Source organism: Manihot esculenta, chromosome 2 (genome assembly GCF_001659605.2).
Source record: "Manihot esculenta cultivar AM560-2 chromosome 2, M.esculenta_v8, whole genome shotgun sequence".
NCBI classification, from domain to species: domain Eukaryota; kingdom Viridiplantae; phylum Streptophyta; class Magnoliopsida; order Malpighiales; family Euphorbiaceae; genus Manihot; species Manihot esculenta.
The window spans coordinates 4,573,424-4,594,931 of NC_035162.2; the positions used below are offsets into that span (position 1 = coordinate 4,573,424).

Here is a 21,508-nt window from a genome sequence, read left to right on the forward strand (position 1 = left end):
CCAACAACCTCAAAAAATTATTTATTTTAAAATTAAAAATAATTAAAAATAGAAAAAGGCCATTTTCCTTTGATTACGGAAAAGTCTCCTCCACCACCTTCAACTCTATCCTTTGAAGAAGTCCAATCACCAGCAAATCTCAGACACGTCTCCTACAACAACTCCTCCACTCGTGCCCCTATTTCCTCCTTCTCACGTGCCACCATGACCCTTGCCTATAAATAACCCTCTCCCTCCTCTCTCCCTCCAATCACGTCCCCTCTCCCTCTGCGTTCGGCTCATATTTTCTTTCTCTGTTTTCAACAATGGTAGAACCTGCAACCAATACTCAGGCAGCTACAAAGGTAGTGCCTTTGTTGAAGGATGAGCTTGATATCGTGATTCCCACAATAAGGAATCTCGATTTCTTGGAAATGTGGAGGCCTTTCTTTCAGCCTTACCATCTTATCATTGTTCAAGATGGTGATCCTTCAAAGACCATAGCTGTCCCTGATGGTTTTGACTATGAGCTCTATAATAGGAATGACATTAACAGAATTCTTGGTCCTAAGGCCTCTTGCATTTCCTTCAAGGACTCTGCTTGTCGCTGCTTTGGCTACATGGTTTCCAAGAAGAAGTATATCTTCACTATTGATGATGATTGCTTTGTAAGCTCTACTAGTCTGCAGCTCCTTTTTTGATCTTTTGCCTTTGCTTTTATGTCTGCATCTGGTTTTTTTTTTTTTTTAATTTAATGCCAGATTTTAGGTCTCCATGCTTTGCTTTATAATTTAGATTGACTTGATCTAATGGATGATATGAGTCTTTTTGGTTTTGGTTCTTGTTTGTCTTAATACATTTTTTTTTCTGTGATTTTGCGTGCTATTTCTGTACCCGTCGCTTGATTATTAGGTTGCTAAGGATCCCTCTGGCAAGCCGATCAATGCACTTGAGCAGCACATCAAGAACCTTCTCTGTCCATCCACTCCCTTTTTCTTCAATACCCTTTATGATCCTTACAGAGATGGTGCAGATTTTGTGCGTGGATACCCTTTCAGCCTTCGTGAGGGTGTCAAAACCGCTGTTTCTCATGGCCTCTGGCTCAACATCCCTGATTATGATGCACCCACTCAGCTTGTCAAGCCTCTAGAGAGGAACACTAGGTAATGGCATTGGTTCATGAATAGCAAATGACTCTGTATACTTACATCATGCTTATGTTTTATCAGGTATGTGGATGCTGTTTTAACGATTCCAAAGGGTACCCTCTTCCCTATGTGTGGTATGAATTTGGCATTCGACCGCGAGTTGATTGGCCCTGCGATGTACTTTGGTCTCATGGGTGATGGTCAGCCAATTGGCCGCTATGACGATATGTGGGCTGGCTGGTGCACAAAGGTACGTTTCTTTCTCCTCAATCAACTGGGTTACCATGTTCTAGAAAAGCCATGTCTGCATATTTGAATACTCACAGCAATTAACTGATGATCATTTGTAGGTTATCTGTGACCATTTGGGACTAGGAATCAAGACTGGTCTGCCCTACATCTATCACAGCAAGGCGAGCAACCCATTTGTGAACCTAAGGAAGGAGTACAAGGGCATCTTTTGGCAGGAAGAGATCATTCCATTCTTCCAAGCAGCCACTCTTCCAAAAGATTGCACTTCTGTTCAGAAGTGCTACATTGAACTGTCGAAGCAGGTTAAGGAAAAGCTTAGCAAGGTTGATCCTTACTTTGAGAAACTCGCAGATGCTATGGTCACATGGATTCAAGCGTGGGATGAGCTTAACCCATCTGGAGCTTCTGCTAAAGTAGCCAATGGAAAAGCATAATTGAAAATTTTGGAAATGATTAATTGAAATACCAATAGCATAAGAAAGGAAAGTGAAATACTTAGTGGTTTGGATCTTTTATTCCAGACCAGTGGTCAAATGCATGGATTTCAGGATCAGGACATGTATTTATTTTTTCTCACCATTTAACTTAATGGATGAGTTTTTCAGCAAATAAAAAGCATCTTCATAGCATTTTGGGAATCGTAGTTCTTTATCCTCGTCTTTTTTTCTAGTCATGGAGCGAAAAGTACTCCGTCGGATTGAAAAATTATGAATAGTAATACCCTTTAATAAAAAGTAAAAAACTAAAAGGGAAAAAAAAAAAAGCTTTTGTAATGTACTAGGGAACGAATTTTTAAATGGTAGAAAATTTTAATACATTTATTTATGCTTTGATTCGCTGTCCATGAAAATGGAATTTATACAAGTAAAAGAAAATTTGCTTGTCGTAGGTTCAATTCAAATCCTGATTCATTTTTAGAATTATATGATAAAAAATCAAAATACACCTTCAAACTAAAGTATATTATTTTTCATTTTTAGAATTGTTTAAAAAATAAATGATTTAATTTTGTCTTTTTATTCTTTTATCTACCATATCAATACAAATTTCTTCATAAATTTAAGATTTTTCATTTACAAAATTATCTACTAATCATTTATTTTATTTTATAAAGTCTCACATGGTTTGTTAGAAAGAAAAAAAAAACGTTAATATAAAGGTTTCAAGTTAAATGAAAAAAAAAAAAAGACTAAATCAATAATACAAATTTCTTGAATTTCACTTATTATTTCACAAGGGTAGCAAAAGAAGGAAAATTGCCACAACAAAAATAGCAAGTAAATAAATAATGACGTTAATTGGCGCAACATTGGGGCTAGTTCAGCAAGAGGTGTCAACTTCAATGGCATTTTGAAATTTCATTACTTGCGGGAATTACGGGATGCCTTCTATCAGTAGAAAACATATTCTGACCATGGGAGACTCACCAGCTCAGGTTTAGTACTATAAAACAACTTAAGCTACATTCTCTTGAAATTCACATAGAAGCCTCCGTTTCCTCCGTCTTTTGACGCTTGGCTTCAGTCTCTTCCCCATTTTCATGGTTAAGATGTCCATTCACTGCCTCTGGACCCAAAAGAGAGACGTGTTTGCTAGTAATTTGACGGCCCGCCCTGACTTTTGGCCCCCAATGCCTTTCGGGATTTGGAAGGAAGCGAGCAACCTTCTTGGCTTGTGCCTTGCTAAGAGATGCGACAGCACGAGCAAAATTTGCCTGCCAAAAATAAATAGCTATAGAATTCAGGCTCCAACATATTGGCCTAATCTGGTTGCCCTTCTGTGGGTTTGGTCTGCATCTGCAATTGCAGAAGTAAAACGTACCTGAAGAACTGGTTCTTTGGCAAGTATCACACTTCCCGGTTGATCAGGAGCTTGCGCTTTCACAGGATGAATTTTGACCTGCGTAAAAGACCATGATCCATGATTCACAATATTTTAACAGCAGGAAAAACGATGAAAGCATATAGCTCAATTAAATTGTGAACTTCTTAACTCTACACAGTTGCACCATGAAGGCGGACCTAAGAAATGAGCGCTTACCCAGCATCTCATTATATCCCAAATGACATCCATAGGAGCATCTGATTTTAACCCCAGTGGATTTACATGCGTTCCAGAGATACGATATCCTGCATTGATCACAGCAGAGCGGAAGATTACTGCCTGAGGGGAAGTGCACTTTAGTGTTGCACATAGGTTGTGGAGACTCAAAAAGAGAGGAACATCAGGCAATTCCTGCAAACAGTACACCAAAGGAATAAGAACATCCATTTTGACAACAATTAAACCCTTCATCTTCCTCTCCACTTCAGCAAAATCAATGTGAAGGAATCTTCTTATAAAGTTTTGTTTTGCATAAGCACAACACAGGGGGATACTTATATTGACACAGAAAAATGTGAACAAATTAAGAGAACAAACCTCAGATATTGTCGTTAATACAGCAGAGATGTGATCATAAGCAGGATATCGGTCCTTCATAGATTTTACACCTTCTAGTATGGAAGTTACCCATTCCTGATCATGGATGGGAGCAAACCATATTGGTCCGCCCATGCTAAATTTTTTCCCACAGTCACTGCACTCTTGAGCAACTGCAGGACCAAATCCAGGCATATATCTCACACTGTTGTTCTGAAAAATAAAAACCAGATGTTATATCATGTCAAAATATTTAAAGTTCAAAAAGACCAAAAATGTTTACGACCCATCCCATGGGCACAGGTTGCTCAATCCACTCCATGCTTTTCATCTTGGTTCCATTTTGCACAAGTTTTAAGAAGCAATTTGAATTAAATAACATCATATTTTATGGACTTCTATTTCTAAAATATCCTTCCAAATGTGAAATAAAAGGAGAGAAAAGAGAACAAAGATTCTTTGCAAGTCAGAAAAAAATAGAGATGAAAGTGATCAGATACTCCTTATCTAGTTTACGAAAATTAGATGTGTTTTCCTAAGTAATGAACACAACAATAAAAATCAACTACCAGAAGTAGCAAATAAAAATGTGACACTGACACACACCTTGGAAATGGTCCTTCCAATAGGCTGAAGATGAAAAGAATCACAACCAATGCATTGATAAACATAGGATAGCTTAAGAGGAGTGTTTTTCATTGCACTTGCAGAACTGCAAACAACAATTTAAACTTTCAGTCAACATGACATTTGAGTGTATATTTTTTAAGGGTAAAATATCGAAAAATTGAAACAACAATGCTACATACGAGTATACACGAACAAAAACTCGAATATAGAAGTCCATTCGGACAGATAGCACAGGAACAATGTAACGCTTGTAGCGATTTGCATGGCTCTGCAGTAAAAAGAAGGGAGGAAAAAGAAACAAAGGAAAAATATAATTAGTCCAACAAAGAAAATTTCTAAAATAAAAGAAATATTATTTACGTCAAGGGTCAAAACCTCAAATGCAAGCAAGGACCACATGATGGATTATGAATTATATTTTCAACACAGTGCAAAAAGCAAATAATGGCAAACACATGTCACAATACAAGCAGCACATAGAAAGGTCAGGCAAGACCTATCCAATACCCATATGAAACCTTAAAGATGCAATTATAAAGAGTTAAATGCAAACAAAAATGATATATCAAAACAGCAGAAACATCAGCCGAGTTGCGTGGGCTTTAAGGATCATAGAATTCTGCAAAATACAGTAGTCTGAAGGAGGATGGTTTGCCATTATTTAAAAGGAAGCATTAGAATCATGAAATGAATTGAAGAATTTGTGATACATCCTCCAGTATGTCTTCGAATTGGTCACAATTTCACCAACAAAAAAGAAAACATGAAACATTGAAGAGCATATACCTAGGAGAAGTAATGAAAGTACTTCAATGCAGGCAAGAAGGATACTCAATAAAGCATTGTCAAAATGTTAGCTTATTTTCAAAGACATGAAAGTACCTCAATGCAGGCAAGAAGGATCCTCAAAGCCATTTCATGGCAATATTTCCCTCTCAATGGATAAGAGCCATACCTAAATTCCACAAGGACTTGTTAGAAAGTAAGCCTGAATGACAAATCTCAAGGCACAACTAAAATGAAAAATAAAGACAGCAAATCTTACTTGGAATAGCAAACCTCGCCATTACCTCCACAAAGCACTGCCATGTCAGTTGCTGTACACATCAACAAGCCACCATCAGCAACAGACTGAACTGCTGAGTCCAAAAATATTGAAGGTGATCCATAGGGATCAAGATCAACCTGAAAAAATGTGGATAAATAAATAGCATGAGCATGGCAAAAGAACACATGGACATGAACAAAATAAGTAGATCCACTGTACTTGCACATTATGAGGAAACTAAATTAACTATCAAGTTAAATGTGCATACCATATCAAATTCTTTTGGGTGGGTGAGCATATACACACGAGCATCTGCAAGATGTGATTCCACCTTCGAAATTGCTACTGAACCATTGAACTTTATATTTCTTCCGCAAGCTTCAACTGATGCTGCAGAAGGAAATTAACAGTATAAATTTTCACAGTATAACTTTTCCGATGTATAATTTAATTGGTACCAGAAATGAAACAAAACATGAAGAACACTAAATAGGCTTCATATATGATTCCTGAGCCTATGCTGAATATGTCTTTCAGGAATCAAGGATCAGAACAAAGTCTTCATGAAAAGTTTGGTTACGAGAATTTACCTTTATCATTGTCCAAGGCAACTACTTGACCAATCCCTTCAACCTCACGAGCATATCTTAGAGCTCTTAACCCAGAAGCTGAAAGTGCCTAGATATCCAGAAGGATAATACTAGAAGGTGATTCAATAGCAATACAAAATATATAAAAACAAACTCCAAAACACTAGCAAACAGGAATTAATGGAAAACACGAGATTCATAATAAAACCTCAAGAACTCTTGGAGGCTCCAGCTCCCTTTGAACTTTTCGCTCTGTGGTCTTCATTGCTTCTTTTGATATGCTACAAGGTTTGTCTTTTTTTATCTCTTCTGGCACTTCACATTCTCCATTCAATATTTCACCATCCACAGCATGCTCATTAGATACCTCTACAGCTAAAGATCCTAAAGAATCTTTGTCAGATACCTTGTCTTCACATTCTCCATTTGATTTTTCATTATCCACAGCAGGCCTATCAGATGCTTCTATGCCAGATCCAGAAGCATCTTTCTCAGATAACTTTTGTACTGATTTTGTTCTTCTGGACAACCTTGCTTCATGTTCCTCTTTGCGTTTAGATACAAATGTCCTTAGGACAGCAATGGATAAGTCTCTGTTGTGAACCTGAGCATTTCGAAGCTCAAATTTCAGTGCTTCTAAAACACAAGCAAACCATAATCCTAGCATGTATGCATATCAAAAAGCGTCCAGGAATATAGTTTCTGCACACATGTATGGAGAATTTAAAAGAATACACTGCCGTGAAAGGGATGTAGTATTGGTAAATTAGTCAATAAAAAGACACAGTAAAACACACAATATACTTTGTAACAGAGATGGATACTCAACTAGAGATGTTTTCTGCAGTAAATTGATTTCAGAAGTCTATGTAAGTGAAGCAAGGAAAAGTTCCATTCTGCATCTTGAATTTCTTAAGTAACAATTCCTATAAATGGAATTATCATCCCAACATAATAAAAATTTGAGATTTTGACTCCTGATCTTGGTAATTATGGCTGGAAGGGTCAGTAAGAGGAGAAGAGACAGTTTAGAATATGACAGCTTCCTTATAACCTTACTCCTTAGGAAGAGGAACATAATATGGTTTTCACTGTTATAGTTTAACAATACCATGTTTTGTTCTTTCTTTCAAAAAAAAATGTTAATTACATTCTTGTTTGTTCTCTACCATAATTCAACGAGCTTATTACTTCAATCAGAAAACCAGAGATACAAAATACATGCCTGCCTTCTAGTAGTTGGCAAAAGAAGATGCTGACATGTTGAATTTACAAGTTACTTCTTTCTGGACCATATAAAACAATTTAAAATAGAGAAGTAAAAGGAGGGCGAAAATGGTGAGCCCATCAATGTAGCACAATTATACTCCTTTCATACCGAGCGCAGAGGGGGCTCTGTTCTCCACTATTGCGATGAAGTATCGAGTACACATTCACATTGCAACATAATGTAATATAATTGGACTCAAGACCAAGCTCAATCACAGAATAAACAAAACAAAACACATATTCGCATTCTCTATTAACCATCAAAAGAATATTGAAGGGAAAAAAGATTTTGAAACCTGGGCTTTGTTGAAAAACACTTTGTTCTTATTGTGCATGAGAATCTCAGCCTCTCCTTCCTTGATAATGGTGTAGTCATCGAGATCCATAATTAATTTTCTCTGTTTTCATGCACTAATAACAGATTAATTTGTGGGTCTTTGCTGCTTCTTCAGCAACTTCTCTCTTATGCTTGTCTTCAGGTTTCTACTTCCTGGAGATTAAAGATAAATACTTCAGCAATGATAGGCCCGGGTAACAGTTGAAGAGATTTTTTTTTTTTATTGCGGTTTTCAGCGTTCGTGTAACCGTCAGTTCGTGGAGCTGATATGGGTGTCCAAAATTTTCTTCAAATTTGCAACTTCCCTTAAACCCTAATTTCTCACCCCAGCTTACGTTAGAATTTCGTTCTACATTATTGCTAAAGTAAGCTGGAGGGTTGTGTTCTCATTGGGTGGGTTTGAAACTTCCCGGGTAGCTGTCGGGTCTCTGATCATGGGCCTTCTCTGGTTGGGCTGATCTGGGACTCTCCAACTAGAGCCTAGCTGAAATTATTCTATTGCTTATCCAATTATTTCTGTTCTGACCAAAGACTTTCTCTTTCATGGTATTATTTATAGAAAATTACTGTTTTGGTATATCTTCTGTAGAAATTTTTAGCAAATCGACTAGACATATACACAAGAAAATCTGTCAATTTCTTTGGACCCACATTTACATTTCACAAATCATAATTTCCACTAGTAATTTTTTTAAAAAAAAAAATTCAAAATATATATACAAATCAATTAACATGTCCATGCACTCACAGCATAAAGAGGACGTTCATGCCAACAAATCATCAAACTCGTTTTCTCACTAACGATCTTGTAACCCTTACCAAAGCCATCAACCATTTGTTTGACATGATCATTAAAATTGAACCACAACCTCACAGGCTTAAACCCTCCTTGTCCAAATCTGATTGCCCACCTTCCATACCTTTCATGTCTTTCAAATCTTTCTAATCCTTCACATGCTACAATATTTTCAATCTCTCTCCCAAACATTTCCTCTAAAATCATCCTTCCTTCACCCCCCAGATTTCCTGAAGTGGCATCAATTGAATCAAACACTGCACTGTAATAGTGCAATCCCTCAACAAATCTGTCAACTAATCGATTTAAATTAAGATCTGCTTCTTGTTCTACCAAAAATAATAGCTTGGGTGACATTGACCTAATCGTTGTCAAAAAATCACCCATTGGCTTACAATTTTTAACACTATTAGATTTTCTACCTCCAAAATGTACATCTACTTGATCATCTTCTGCTAATAAAACGTGAAGATTTAATATTGAAAAGAAAGCTAATGCCTCTCCTGATCTTACCTTTAGCATGTCGACTGTTAGTTCTTTTAACCCTATGCTCAGAGGATTAAATTGAAAGGGCATGTCTAAGGTTTCAGCTTCTTTTACGAGGCTTTGACCCAACTTGTCTAGAATAGCTTTGTCTCTATTTAGACAAGTGATCTTCAAATGTGGAGGCCCATCTGGTAAGTGAGCTAAGCTATGGAGAAGAGGAACCCACAATTTTGGATCACCGGAGTTCAAATCCACGATGTGAATTACACGCTCGTATGTCATGGCTTGAACTAAAGTTCGAGTTAAAACCATGTACGCAAAACCAAGGTAAGGAAATGCTCTTGCAAAGAGAGGCTTGGCTTGGTCTACGTCTATCTTGTGCTGCTGTTGATTATTCAAGGCCTTGTATAGCCCTGGCCAGCGTTTAACAAGACGGATGGCTAAGGCAGAGGCGAATCGGGCAGCTAGACGCTGCATGGAATCGCCAAATATAGATGAGAGTTCTGATATCTCTGAGAGGCATGCGTCAGCCCGATGGAGGTTGCCGGATGAAGCATGGTTGGCACATTTTAGGAGGAGTTGAATGAGACGTATACCTCTTTCTTCAGGCTGTAGGTTTTCATGGTGATGATGAGAAGGGGAAGGTGATAATGCAAGAGATAAGCTCACGTCTGGCTTCAACGAAGGTTTCAAGGAACTCATCTAGGCTTATTATTGCTATGTTTGGAGAGACTTGAGCTCCTTGTTTTTAGTTTGATTTTTTGGCGATGCTTTGAGACTTATAGGGGAATCAATCTTGGAAGGAGAGCAGGTAACAGTGAAGCCAGATGTATGCCATTGGAAGTAAGCTAGCAATCCAAATGAAAGAGTACAAAAATTGATGAAGTGCTCGTCACCCGAAATGGGTTAACTAATGGAGTTGTTCTCTTGCTTTTGTCTGTACCATTGGATGGACTGAAATTCTGACCTTCTTGATTTGTCTTTTATGAATTTGTATTAAATTAATGAACTAATACAATCTTCTAGCTAAATAATTACATCAACCATTTACAAATTTTCAACTCTTTCATTTATTTCCTGTAGATCTGACTTTTGTCTTAATTTTTTAAGTAAAAATTTAAAAGTTTGGAAAAGATAATGTCAAGGGGAGAAGAATAATTGTCGCCTTTAATTATTTTCCATAAAATCATATATTAAAATTTAAAATTTTTATGGTTTTCAGTATAACCAAGCAATAATGTTATTAAATTAATTAAGGGTCCTATCTCTCAATTGCGTAAAATTAATTCCAAAAAAATTGCATTAACTTAATAAAATTTGCCTTCTTGTCCATTACAAGTTTAGAAGTATTATGTAAACTAGGCTATTATAGGTTATGCTTCCCACGTACACAACGAAGTAGACAAGCCTGCCAATGATAGAAAACCCAGCACATGGGAAAATGGACGTGTAAGATCATATGTGTAAATTTATTCTAAAAAACAAGCTATAGTGATGATGGTGTGGTTATGGAATCAAGAGAATCTTTTTTTAACCAATTGGTATTTTCGAAAAATGCAAAAGGAGAAGACTAGAATATGAATGAGTTTGAGTTGCATCCCAATCAGCCTAAGACATACCTGTACATATGTATAAGTTATTCAGACACAAATGCCGCCTACCACAACATATCTCATTGTCTCCTTTCATAGAGATGGATTGAAAGTAGCCATGGCTAAAAACAAGAGTAGCCATTACGAGCCAAGTTAAGGGCTAGTCATCATGGGAGATGGTGGGGTGCCGGTAAATTGGTCCCACATTATTATTGTTATTAGACTAAATTAATCTTTACCCTTAAATTATACTATAATTAACATATTTGTATTTTTAAAGCTTAACACTTAAATTTCTCTATTTGATTCCGTTCAAATGTACAATATTTTTATCTGATTAAAAATAAATGGTTGGTTAAATCTAATAAAATATATTTTTCTTTTTATAATATTTTTACTATACCCTACAAATTATTCTTAAATTACACTAATGTGTTGTGACCGTGAAATATATGAAAAATTAAAAATACTAAAAAATTTGAGAAAACTGCATATTTTATTAATAAGAGACTGATGTGTTTTAATATATAAAATATAAAGGAATTAAATATTTATAATTAGTTAAATTTTATATTCAAAAAATTAAAAAATGGCAGTAAATCAAAAAATTCTAAATTATTTTTTATAGAGACGTGTTTTAGTGTATAAAATATAAAGGAGTTAATTGTTATATGATTAATTTAATTTTATAGCAAAAAATTTGAAAATGATAAGAAATCTAAGAAAATGCAAATTTTATTTTTAGAAACAGATGTGTTTTAAAGTATAAAAATAGAAGAATTTAAATATTTAAAATTACTTGAATTTTAAAATAAATAAAATTAAAAATTATAGCAAATTTGAGAAAGGAAGAAGGATTTGAATTTTTAAATATAAAATTTTTTTATATGTGTTGTACGGTATAGTAAAGGTATTATGGAAAAAATAATAATTTTTATAAATTTAATTATTTATTTATTTTTAAATTAATAAAAAAATAGATGAAAGAGGTGTGTAATTGAACGGAATGAAAATTGTAAAATTTAAGTGTTTAATTTTAAAAATATAAAAATTAATCTTATAATATAACTTAGAGATTTCACTTTTGTTGTTATCTAAAGTTTCAGCTTGCTAACTTTTGGTCATCTTTCTCTAATGCAATAGAGCTAAGGGCTAAAGATAAGCAAATTTTGTCACGGTGGACAAACCAAAGTAATTTAGGCGTCCAAATTAACGATAAGTCCTGATATATAACAACAACTCTTCTCAATTGTTTAAGACACAAGATTGAGAAGATTTATCTTACACTTTTTAAAATCGAATTTACATGACAAATTGCATAAATATCATTAAACTCTCCATATTTTAGAATTTAAATTTATGTAATTCAATTTAAATAAAAATTATACTTGCCAATGTGACTAGGAAGACATAGTTCCCTCACTCTACCATGCCAGTCCACATTTTTAAAAATTAATTAAAATTATATCAAAATAAAAAATTAAAAGTTTGCGATGAATTGGGCAAATTCAAAATGCAATTATCAGTACATGTCTCAAAAAACACTTAATTAAGTTTTCACATTTTAATAATTTAATATTTTTAAAAATTCATAAAATATATATAAAGAAAACGCTTACGTAATTTTATAGTAGATAATGATGATCTGAGATCCAGAAAATAGGGTTTTATAATGGTTGAGTAAACTTAGTTTGAGATGAAAATATTTCTCCCTTTTATTATTTTTTTTTATCTGTCAGTGATGTGTAACGGGGATGGACTCACTAGGCGGATGAGCTGACTACTTCCTCTCCTCCGGACTGGGCTGGGAGATGAGATTAGAACTGAAGCCCAGGGGAAGTCTGATCTTAGGGCCGAACAGACTGGACCGACCCATTAAAAAGACTTAGAGACCTTAAAATGGGGAATTGCGTTATGAATCTGGCCTTGTTACGGAATGGTAAAATCCAGCACTCATCAGATAATGTGATAATGTTTAAAGGAATGCATTGTTTTCCGTTTTTAAGATAAATTCAAAAGTTTTTTTATTTTTCTAAATTCCATAAATTAACATAAACAAGGAAGCGCTCATATCCGTGTAAGCGAGATTGAAGTCAACACAATTTTTCAGAATGGATCCAAGAAGTCGATGAGGGCCGTTGAGGCCCATCTACGGGGAATTGTTTTTTTTTTTAAAACAGAGGATATACATCACATGATTAAAACTATACCTAATCCAAAATCTATTGAATTAGGTGAAAGTTGTAACTCTTAACAAAATTCTTGTTGATTCAGAAGGAGTAGATAGTAATTATGAAATAATTAAGCTACATAATCAGACCTATAAAATGCCAACACATCAAGTATCCCCATGAATATGAAAGTTTGTAAAGCTTATCTTTAGCAAATGTAAGTCCAAAATTTCCAATAAACAAATATAGGTACAAATCATGTTGGATTTGGCAACTTTCTCAATTCATTCTCACCTTTTTCACATTCATCAACTTTTCTAACATTAAAAAATTTGTAAATATCTTCCCTTGCTAAAAACAGTATCCTCTGCTTTACACCTGATTTTAATTACATTATTTTAATTATGAATGTAAAATAGGCATTTCACTTTTCCATCTCCTGTGGAGTAGAAATCTATGATTTCATCACTAAAAAAAAAAATTGTAAAATACAAATCTATCTCTTTGAAGGTTTTCTACGAGTCTTCCCTCCATCTGCCAATAATCTAAACACACTTGTAGGGTTGAAATTTGAGTCAAAGAAAATTAGGTATTTTGGTCATTGATTAACAAATTCATTCACAAATTTAATGGTTTCACACATATTCCAGTATATCTTCCATTCAAGATTTGTTTTGTTATCATTAGAATTTAAAAAAAAAATCATAATTTTATATATTCATAATTATAATATGTATTGAATAGATTTGCTAATTAAGTAATTATATTTATGTTTTATTGATTGAAAAAATTATTTTCTCTTTTAAATTCTATTTAATTAAATTTTATTATAATCTAAAACTAGTATTTTTATATAAAAAAATCACAAAAAAAAGTGTTTTTAGCTATAGATATTAAAATTCATCACTAATAATAAGGTTGATCAACGATAATAAAATTATCATTAAATCATTAAGACATTTATTGATGGATTCCGGTCTACTAAAATTTTAATTTAAGATTATTGAGTCATATCTTTTTTCTAAAATTATTGAGTCATATCTTTTTTAACAACACATAAAAAATCACCGCTTTGTGAATAATATTTTTTATTATAAGTAAAATTATATTAATTAATAGTAATTTTTTAAAATAAGAGAGTAAATTTTAGTAAAATACTGAGCGTTATAAATAATATATATATAAATGGATTGAAACACCGGAGAAAACAGATCGTTGGATTTATAGTCGAATTTGAAGTCGATCTCTATAACGCATATTAACAAGACTTGACACCATAACATTTCTTTTTTGAACTATCAAATCAATCATTTAATTAATTTCTTACTACAAATATGATCCTTTGAACGTTAGCACAAGATCTTGAACTCTCTCCCTCATTATCTATAAATAGACATTTCAACCATTAAAAAGTAGATTATATCCAATTAAACTATGCCCTAAAATTCCAATAATGCTACTTATAGTGATCCCAACGGCCACATGGACACATAGTGACTCATCCCACCCTGTCTTTGTCACTTACTCGAAGGCCGCATTACCTTAATTGGCATACTAGAACCTTCATCATGCTCATAAAATACTCTTAAATCAATATTAATTAATATCTAAAGCATGCATTTAAGAATCTTTTGTCTGAACAGATGTTATGATTCCATTGAAGCAGAAGCCTTTTTCGAGGGAACATTCAACTGCCCACTAGCTTTTTCGGCTGAATCAAGAATATTTTATATATAAAAATATCTGTGCTTGGTTTATGCTGTGGAATCTGTGATATTGGAATGCTGCACAGGAAGTTAGAGACATGCAATGTACGGTATCGAAGATTTAAAACACGCAGATGTCGGATGATGATTGGGTTGGAGATATTGCGCTTGTAAGCAGCTTGTCTGAACACTTGGACTCAAGTCATAGCTAGGATAATGGGATTTGGGAAGGAGGAGAAATGATTTCAATTTCATGTTAACAAGGAAGTTAAAGCAGGAATTAGATTAGAAGAGTTAGTGCTAATGAGATCATGCATATCACTTTAGTTAGTGAAAAAGATTGATAAGGAGATGGTACCCACACATATATAAGCGAAGGCTAGGTGCATTTTTGTGTCATAGAATTTGGGGACAACATATTATAGGGAAGAGTCAAAGTGAAAGAATCATATTGTAGCCATGATGGATTGGGGAGTTGTTCAACAAGGATGGAGGAAAGGTCCTTGGACTCCTGAAGAGGACAAGTTGCTTAGTGAATATGTCAAATTGCATGGAGAAGGAAGATGGACTTCTGTGGCTAGGGGTTCAGGTAATGAGAGAGAGAGCATTATATTTTCATCAGAAAAAAAAAAGAAGATATTCCTACTGTCTGTTTACTTGTTTGACAAGGATTGATTTTTTTTTTTTTTGGCCATCTCCCTATGTTTTAACTGCTACTGGGTGTGAGCAGGTTTGAATAGGAGTGGCAAGAGCTGTAGGCTGAGGTGGGTGAACTACCTGAGGCCTGGCCTTAAGAGAGGCCAAATAACACCTCAAGAGGAAGGCATCATAATTGAACTGCATGCTCTCTGGGGCAACAAGTAATGCAACTCTCTCTTGCTTTTCTTGTATATTCATTCCCATCCTTGTTAAAGTTCAAATTTTCATATTAAATTAGATATATTAATATATATGCACAGGTGGTCGACTATTGCTAGATACTTGCCAGGGAGAACAGATAATGAGATAAAGAACTACTGGAGAACCCATTTCAAGAAAAGAGAAAAATCCTCTAGTCATAAACAAGAAAAGCGAAAAGCTCAAGTTCTCAACAAAAAGTTGCAGCTACAGCAACAACAAGAGCAGCAGCAGCAGCAGCAGCTGGGTGACGATAAAATGAAAGCGATCAACTTTACAAGTGAAGGAAAAATCCATGAGGCACAAGAAAAACAAGAGATGGCTTTCATGGGTCCCGATCTGGAAAGTCAATGCTTGCCTGTGATGTATCAAGATATTCCATCATGGGCAGATTTTATGGTGGAAGATGGAGTACTCTGGGGTGGCCTCTGGAACCTAGATGATCAGGTTGATCATGCTAGTAACTGCAGCAAGATTGCCAAGCAAAATCAAGCAACAGCTTTTTCTTTTGCAGGGGGTTCAGACAATACCTATTCTAGCGCTGGAGGATACATTTTCTAAGAATTAATGGTTTTGGAACATTATTAATTTGTGTCAGCAGATAATAATGAGAGTATCTTTGAATCTTGTTATGGGGTTTTTGTCCCCAAGGTTAGCTGGCTAATTTTGCCATGAACTCTCTAACTATGCGAGTTGCTGTTTGTATTTGATACATTTTAATTAGTAGCGACTAGTGAGTTATTCTTCCACACATGTTCTGTCTTAGGCCATTTCAGTGGTAGAATGAGGTTGTTCTCCCACTATGCATCTATGGAATTTGAATAAGATATCGATCCTTACTAAAATGCAAGTTTATCATCTTCTAGAAATGATCTTATTATGGAACAAATTTTGTATAAACCTTGTGCATTATGATTCAAAACATAAAAATATATTTATCTAAAAATAATAAATATAAAAATATTGTGTCCATAATATTTCAAAAAAAAAAAGTGGCCATAATTCTTGTGCCAATTGGGAAGTGCAAAACTGATTCAGAATCCATTAAATTTCAACTGAAACCAACAGGGTTTTAGTTTTTTTTTTTTTTTTTTTTTATGTTTTGGTCCCAAAGATAGAAAACCAACAGGGTTTAGTGATATTTGCAGTAAGCAGATTTCACATGATTTAAGCAATATACAGAATACCATGGGCCAATTTGTTTTAAAACAAGTCCAATCATGAATTTTAGAAGAAGGTGATTTGGCCCATGCAGGTCTGGAGCCTGCAAGGTTGCGATTTTCGCGGCGCTATTAGCAGTCGCGCGACGCCCAAACCAACTGAACTGTTATAAAACTGGATAACGCTATCCTGCACAAATATAAGAGTGCGATATTGTTGAAACACGTACTTGCGCAACCCAATTGAGGAGGAGATGAATAATATTACAGCAAGTGAAGTGGCAGGACTTGGGGTGGGAACCTTACTCCTATGTTGCACCATTGCTGCGCCGAAAATCGACTCTTTCATCTCTAATTCACAGAGAAGGTATAAAAGAAACTATGTTATACTTTGCTTCTGTTTCTGGGTTATTATCTTCGTTTCATATTATACTGATATGACTTAGAAGTTCTGTTGCCCGTTGATGGTGTTCACAAGGGTCCCCATGATTCTGGGTCTTTTTTTGGATTGTTGTTTTTATAGTGGTTGCTTTCAAATTCATTGCAAGTTAACCATGTGAATGAAAATGCTTGTGCTTTGTGCAATTTGTGAAAGTTATGAAAGCAATTGGATATTTAAGGATGGATTGTTCTCAGTTTTTAGGATGTGGGCTGCTAAATGTTATAATTGGTTCTGATAAAAGAAATCAAATGGATAATTTAGTATGGATTTCCTTTGTTTTTGGGTACTGCACACTCTAATTTTATGATTGCATTTAGTTGTTCCCATTTTCTTGTCTCTTTTTTTTTTTTTTTTTTTTAAACTTCAGTTCGATCTTTATCTGATATAGCAATGATTGGAGATGCTTAGAAGTTGCATGAATTTGGCTTATCTATTATCATACTAAATTATGCATTGAACTGTTCAGAAGGGTTAGTGATTAGTGTCAATTGCAAATGTAATGATTTCCCAGTTGTAGACTATTGTCACATACAAGAGAAAAAATACCGGCAGGTTAAGTATAGGCCAAGTAGAGCTGTCTGATTGTAATTTTGGAGTGAGAATTGGTGATGAGTTGTAAGAGGTTAGGAGAAGTCAAAGACTGTATAGGAGCTGATGTGATTGGTAGTTCTTGTAACAAATTAGTATAAATAGTGACGCATAGATGTAGAAAAGATTGTCCAAAAACAAAAACTCGATATAGTATTAGATAAATTTGCCATATTATTTAGATATTTGAGCAACTGAAGGTATCACACATCTTTGCAAGGAAAATTGACTGTGAATTTAAGATTGAAATCATTGAGTCAGATAGAGAAAGCGAAAGATAAGTGATCCTTTAATTATCATTATGGAGTGCTAAGTGATTCTTTAACTACCATTATGGAGTATAATTCTACACTGCTCTTTCCCCATACTGCCGTTGTCCACTGTAAATTGATAAATGCACAGGGTTCTAGAGGTTTTAATTGTAGCCATGTTTTAGTTGTTTTGTCAAAGAGAATTTGTGTTGAAATGAAGTTCTAACAAGTCTTTGAACAAACAGCATAAAGGAATGACAGAAATCAGATGAATAAGATGAAATGAATCTCTTATTTGACAAAGAGCTTATATACAGTTGAAGAAAAATAATTGCTACAACTGAGCTGTTACTTTATAACCAATCAGAGTAGTTTCCTGTCTAACAGACTAACAAACTAACAGCTAGTGCAAACTACTAATACTACCATCTAAATCATCATTAATCTAGTTATGAGCTGTTCAAATCAGCACCATTATCCATCTTTTCAGGTTTAACAACTTCAGTTGTACTAGCATATCACATTGTTGAGTGAATAAAGATGATGCATCTTGTGGGTGACTTGTGAAAAGCAGAAACTTCTGTTCTGTTTCATTCAATCATATACTTCAAATCTAAATGTTGTAAACAATTTGAACTGTTGTGGAATTGAAATTATAAGCGAGGCAATGTCAAGGAGGTCAACTAAATTGCTCTAGTTAGCAAATTCAGAAGCTAACTTCATCTCAATTTTGGGCAGGAGATGTGGCACTGGTTAATAATTCAGAGGCAGAATTGAATTTGATGAAATTAGATAGCATATTAGTATTGGCATAAGCTGAAGGGGTTAAAGTTTCGCATAACCTATCTACTTGTTCTGGTTTTATTTTTATTCTGTTGCACATATTTATAGACGTCTGCAAACACACAGCTATACAAGCGCAAGAAAACCTAAAGTCTAAAGGCAGAGGTTCACGAAATTTTCACTGTGTCAGTCAATTAGATGCTGCAGGTAGATGAGAACAAATGTAGAAAATGAAGAATACTTGTGCAATGGTAATGCAAATTTTAAGAGTTAAGTATGATTCTTTGCAACTCTGCTTATGTACAACTCCTTAAATCCGCAGCTCTCTGGAGATGTGCAAGACATGCGGCGATCTAAGGATGATAGCATGTACAAAATGTAAAGGAATTGGATCAGTGAAGGAAGGTGGAGCGTTAAGATTTAACATGATGGATGACTTGTATCAGTCCCTTGGTGGAGAATCAAAGGTGAAAACCTTTAAATGTACTAATTGCCAAGCTAGAGGTCATTTTTGCTGCCCTGATTGCTCTAAACTACCGTCTGATTAATTATATGTAGATCTTGTTCTTAAAAAAAGGTTCTCTTCTTGTGTTCAAGCTTAATTTGCTTGTTACTATGTATCTTCTGTACTCTGGACTGTAATTCCATAAGTAGTACATTGTAATTTTAATTTTTCATATTAAAAATTAAAATATTGTTATTGGTATGAATAACAATATATGTAAAGTTGGTGCATAAAGAATGCTTCTCTCCTAAGAATCAGAATGATGTAAAGTTGGGGATAAGATAAGATGGGTTTGTTAGAAAATCCCATGGCAACCTAAACAGTGTTAGAAGAGAACAGGCAGTAGCTAGAGATGGATAGAATCTCTGAGGTTTGAGGTTGGTAGCTAGTAATAGGCTGCAATCCTGATGGTATGGCATGGCATCTTCTTGAAATGCAATTTGTTTCCTGAGGCCAAAGCAAAGCACATATTCTTGCTTTAAAAAAAAAATCTTCAAATTCTGTCTCTAGCACATGATATTTTTTCAAATGTAACTGAAATGGCATTTGGACATATTAGTCTAGTTCATCGATACATTTAGATTGATTTGGGTTTTCCAATACTGAGATTTGGCTTGAATCTGAGCCATGTAAAGGCTATTCACCAACGGGATTCTCTTGCCTAAATGAATTACAAGGCTAACATGTGCCAGTGCCATAGGTTCGCTTTCCCCTGTGATCTTCGCTGTTTTTATTAGCTACAGCCTACAGAGATGCAGAATATTTTCAATCAAATAACTGTACGGTATTCACAAAACGCAGAATCCAAAGGGTAAACATGTAAAATGACAGCGTCCAATTATTGCACAGTAACTTTTCTAAGCACGCGTCCGACAGGCATCAACAGCCTCGCCCGGGGCCGGAGACATTCACCTCACGTCCATGCTCGCGTTGTCTGCTCTCGACACGTATCATATCAATTACTAAATCACTGTTCAGATATTTCGGCGTAATTCAGTGTACGGCGATTGACTCTTCGGCATCACCTGGCACTGTTTATTAGAGCGAGTAGAAAACCGACATGTGTCGACTGTACTTGTTTCTATTGACACCTGTCAGTTCTGCAAGGTTAGACCTGATAAAAGACATGGTCTTCGGGCAGGTACATGAGAAGGTGAGTTGTGATGTTGACACGTTTTTTGCTGGTTTTTATGGTCATGGTGGATGATGATAACATTTAAATATTTACTACTTAAAAATATTTTCATTATGCTGTTTTGCATGCATCAATTTTCATTATTTTAAGGATAATAATAAAACTGTAGTTTTAATTTTATAAAAAAATAAACTTTTCATTATTGAGAAAAAAGAAAAAAGATAAAGAGAAAATACTACAATATAATGAATTCATATAAGAATAGTACCACTAAAAAAAAAAGAAATTGAATTAGCACAGAAAGTTGAAAATATATAAAAGTAATTAAAAGGATAAATTAGTTTCTAATTCTGAGATGATGCAGAACTAGATATCCCTTTTTTCTTTTGCCATTGAATTTGACCATTCAATTTTCTTTTTGTAAAGTTGAAAACTCCTTTTATTTAGCACTTGGTAGAACATGTAAATGCAGAAAAAGCTAGGAGGGAACAATATCTCCTGCATGTATTTTTGGTATGATTTTATTTTCTTTTCATTTTTTTTAAAATAATTAACTTTGATATTTTTAATAAAATGAAAGATATTTAAAAAAATATTTCTCATTAGTTCTAAGATGATTAAGTTGCAATTTTCAATGCAAAATATTTATATTTAGTGATTTTTTTACTTAATTATCATATTTGTTTTGCATGTATCATTATAAATGTATTACTTAAAAATAACGTTTAAAATTATTTTAAAGTCAAAATTGATATATTTTAATTCCCAAACATTGAAACAACTAAACATTTTCTGAGCTAGTACAACCAAAGACTTGTTGGCTGTGGAAGACTTCCTTAATTTAAAAATAAATGTAATTTTTCTCCAATTTCTTTCATTGAACAGTTTCGGATGGGTTGTTGATTAGGCCAATTTGGTGGTATTGAAATAGTTGACCCACTAAATGAATGGAAGCCAACCATCCCTTTGATAAGGACCACTTCTTCATCAATAGGATGCTTCTACATGATATAGCTTTCCTATTTTAGTAGTGAATTCATTTCCTCCACAATATGAAAATTGACCAAACTACCCCTTTACAGACGCATTATGCATATGCATTCTCTTATATATCAAGAAAATACCATAACCACTACTTCTTCACCTTCACCTTAGAAGTGTGCTTTTTATGGCTTCCCAACACAAAAACAATCCTAAGCATTTGCTTCATCTAGTGGCTACAGTACATTTGCCACATGGTGATACACATTATGCATAAAGTGGAATTACCTATGTAGCCTTCAAAACCCTTCAATTTTATAACCATATTGTGGATTATATTG

General features: G+C 34.4%; 5 protein-coding genes across 6 annotated transcripts; 3 read left to right on the forward strand and 2 right to left on the reverse strand.

Moving 5' to 3' along the window:
* Window positions 1-194: 194 nt before the first annotated feature.
* LOC110609101 (UDP-arabinopyranose mutase 1) lies at window positions 195-2,008 on the forward strand. The gene is made up of 4 exons (XM_021748443.2): window positions 195-647; window positions 892-1,142; window positions 1,209-1,377; window positions 1,478-2,008. Exons 1-4 carry the CDS (start codon window positions 306-308, stop codon window positions 1,811-1,813), a joined length of 1,098 nt encoding a protein of 365 aa, XP_021604135.1. The 5' UTR covers window positions 195-305; the 3' UTR covers window positions 1,814-2,008.
* Window positions 2,009-2,569: 561 nt separating this feature from the next.
* Window positions 2,570-8,219, reverse strand: LOC110609098 (probable tRNA (guanine(26)-N(2))-dimethyltransferase 2). Of its 2 annotated transcripts, none has more exons than XR_002486961.2 (12): window positions 7,634-8,219; window positions 6,277-6,672; window positions 6,069-6,156; window positions 5,747-5,868; window positions 5,476-5,615; window positions 5,313-5,385; window positions 4,610-4,698; window positions 4,407-4,512; window positions 3,801-4,013; window positions 3,373-3,614; window positions 3,201-3,278; window positions 2,570-3,093 (listed from the first exon to the last, which is right to left on the reverse strand). XR_002486961.2 is itself a non-coding variant. In XM_021748440.2 (12 exons), exons 1-12 carry the CDS (start codon window positions 7,721-7,723, stop codon window positions 2,857-2,859), a joined length of 1,827 nt encoding a protein of 608 aa, XP_021604132.1. In that variant the 5' UTR covers window positions 7,724-8,219; the 3' UTR covers window positions 2,570-2,856. The 2 variants fall into 2 exon arrangements, 1 of the variants encoding a protein (XP_021604132.1); XM_021748440.2 differs by having other exon boundaries at window positions 3,420-3,614.
* A 149-nt stretch (window positions 8,220-8,368) lies between these two features.
* LOC110609100 (scarecrow-like protein 3) lies at window positions 8,369-9,750 on the reverse strand. The gene has a single exon (XM_021748442.2). The coding sequence runs from the start codon at window positions 9,656-9,658 to the stop codon at window positions 8,402-8,404; it is 1,257 nt and encodes a 418-aa protein (XP_021604134.1). The 5' UTR covers window positions 9,659-9,750; the 3' UTR covers window positions 8,369-8,401.
* Window positions 9,751-14,741: 4,991 nt separating this feature from the next.
* On the forward strand, window positions 14,742-16,164 carry LOC110610132 (transcription factor MYB2). The gene is made up of 3 exons (XM_021750000.2): window positions 14,742-15,014; window positions 15,156-15,285; window positions 15,385-16,164. Exons 1-3 carry the CDS (start codon window positions 14,885-14,887, stop codon window positions 15,881-15,883), a joined length of 759 nt encoding a protein of 252 aa, XP_021605692.1. The 5' UTR covers window positions 14,742-14,884; the 3' UTR covers window positions 15,884-16,164.
* Window positions 16,165-16,622: 458 nt separating this feature from the next.
* Window positions 16,623-19,272, forward strand: LOC110608486. Its single transcript, XM_021747727.1, has 2 exons — window positions 16,623-16,849; window positions 18,869-19,272. The coding sequence occupies exons 1-2, from the start codon at window positions 16,737-16,739 to the stop codon at window positions 19,092-19,094; spliced, it is 339 nt and encodes a 112-aa protein (XP_021603419.1). The 5' UTR covers window positions 16,623-16,736; the 3' UTR covers window positions 19,095-19,272.
* The last annotated feature ends 2,236 nt before the right edge of the window (window positions 19,273-21,508 follow it).

What these genes read in the sequence shown, in the direction of transcription:
- LOC110609098 (XM_021748440.2), bottom strand. Translation starts at nt 7,723, where the DNA reads ATGGATCTCGATGACTACACCATTATCAAGGAAGGAGAGGCTGAGATT. An exon ending in ACCCAAAAGAATTTGATATG is followed by an intron (nt 5,616 to 5,746) that starts GTATGCACATTT and finishes ACATTTTTTCAG; the next exon opens with GTTGATCTTGATCCCTATGG. An exon ending in GGCGAGGTTTGCTATTCCAA is followed by an intron (nt 5,386 to 5,475) that starts GTAAGATTTGCT and finishes TGTGGAATTTAG; the next exon opens with GTATGGCTCTTATCCATTGA.
- LOC110608486 (XM_021747727.1), top strand. Translation starts at nt 16,737, where the DNA reads ATGAATAATATTACAGCAAGTGAAGTGGCAGGACTTGGGGTGGGAACC. An exon ending in ATCTCTAATTCACAGAGAAG is followed by an intron (nt 16,850 to 18,868) that starts GTATAAAAGAAA and finishes TTAAATCCGCAG; the next exon opens with CTCTCTGGAGATGTGCAAGA.
- LOC110609101 (XM_021748443.2), top strand. Translation starts at nt 306, where the DNA reads ATGGTAGAACCTGCAACCAATACTCAGGCAGCTACAAAGGTAGTGCCT. An exon ending in CTATTGATGATGATTGCTTT is followed by an intron (nt 648 to 891) that starts GTAAGCTCTACT and finishes CTTGATTATTAG; the next exon opens with GTTGCTAAGGATCCCTCTGG. An exon ending in CCTCTAGAGAGGAACACTAG is followed by an intron (nt 1,143 to 1,208) that starts GTAATGGCATTG and finishes ATGTTTTATCAG; the next exon opens with GTATGTGGATGCTGTTTTAA.
- LOC110610132 (XM_021750000.2), top strand. Translation starts at nt 14,885, where the DNA reads ATGATGGATTGGGGAGTTGTTCAACAAGGATGGAGGAAAGGTCCTTGG. An exon ending in TTCTGTGGCTAGGGGTTCAG is followed by an intron (nt 15,015 to 15,155) that starts GTAATGAGAGAG and finishes GGGTGTGAGCAG; the next exon opens with GTTTGAATAGGAGTGGCAAG. An exon ending in CATGCTCTCTGGGGCAACAA is followed by an intron (nt 15,286 to 15,384) that starts GTAATGCAACTC and finishes ATATATGCACAG; the next exon opens with GTGGTCGACTATTGCTAGAT.
- LOC110609100 (XM_021748442.2), bottom strand. Translation starts at nt 9,658, where the DNA reads ATGAGTTCCTTGAAACCTTCGTTGAAGCCAGACGTGAGCTTATCTCTT.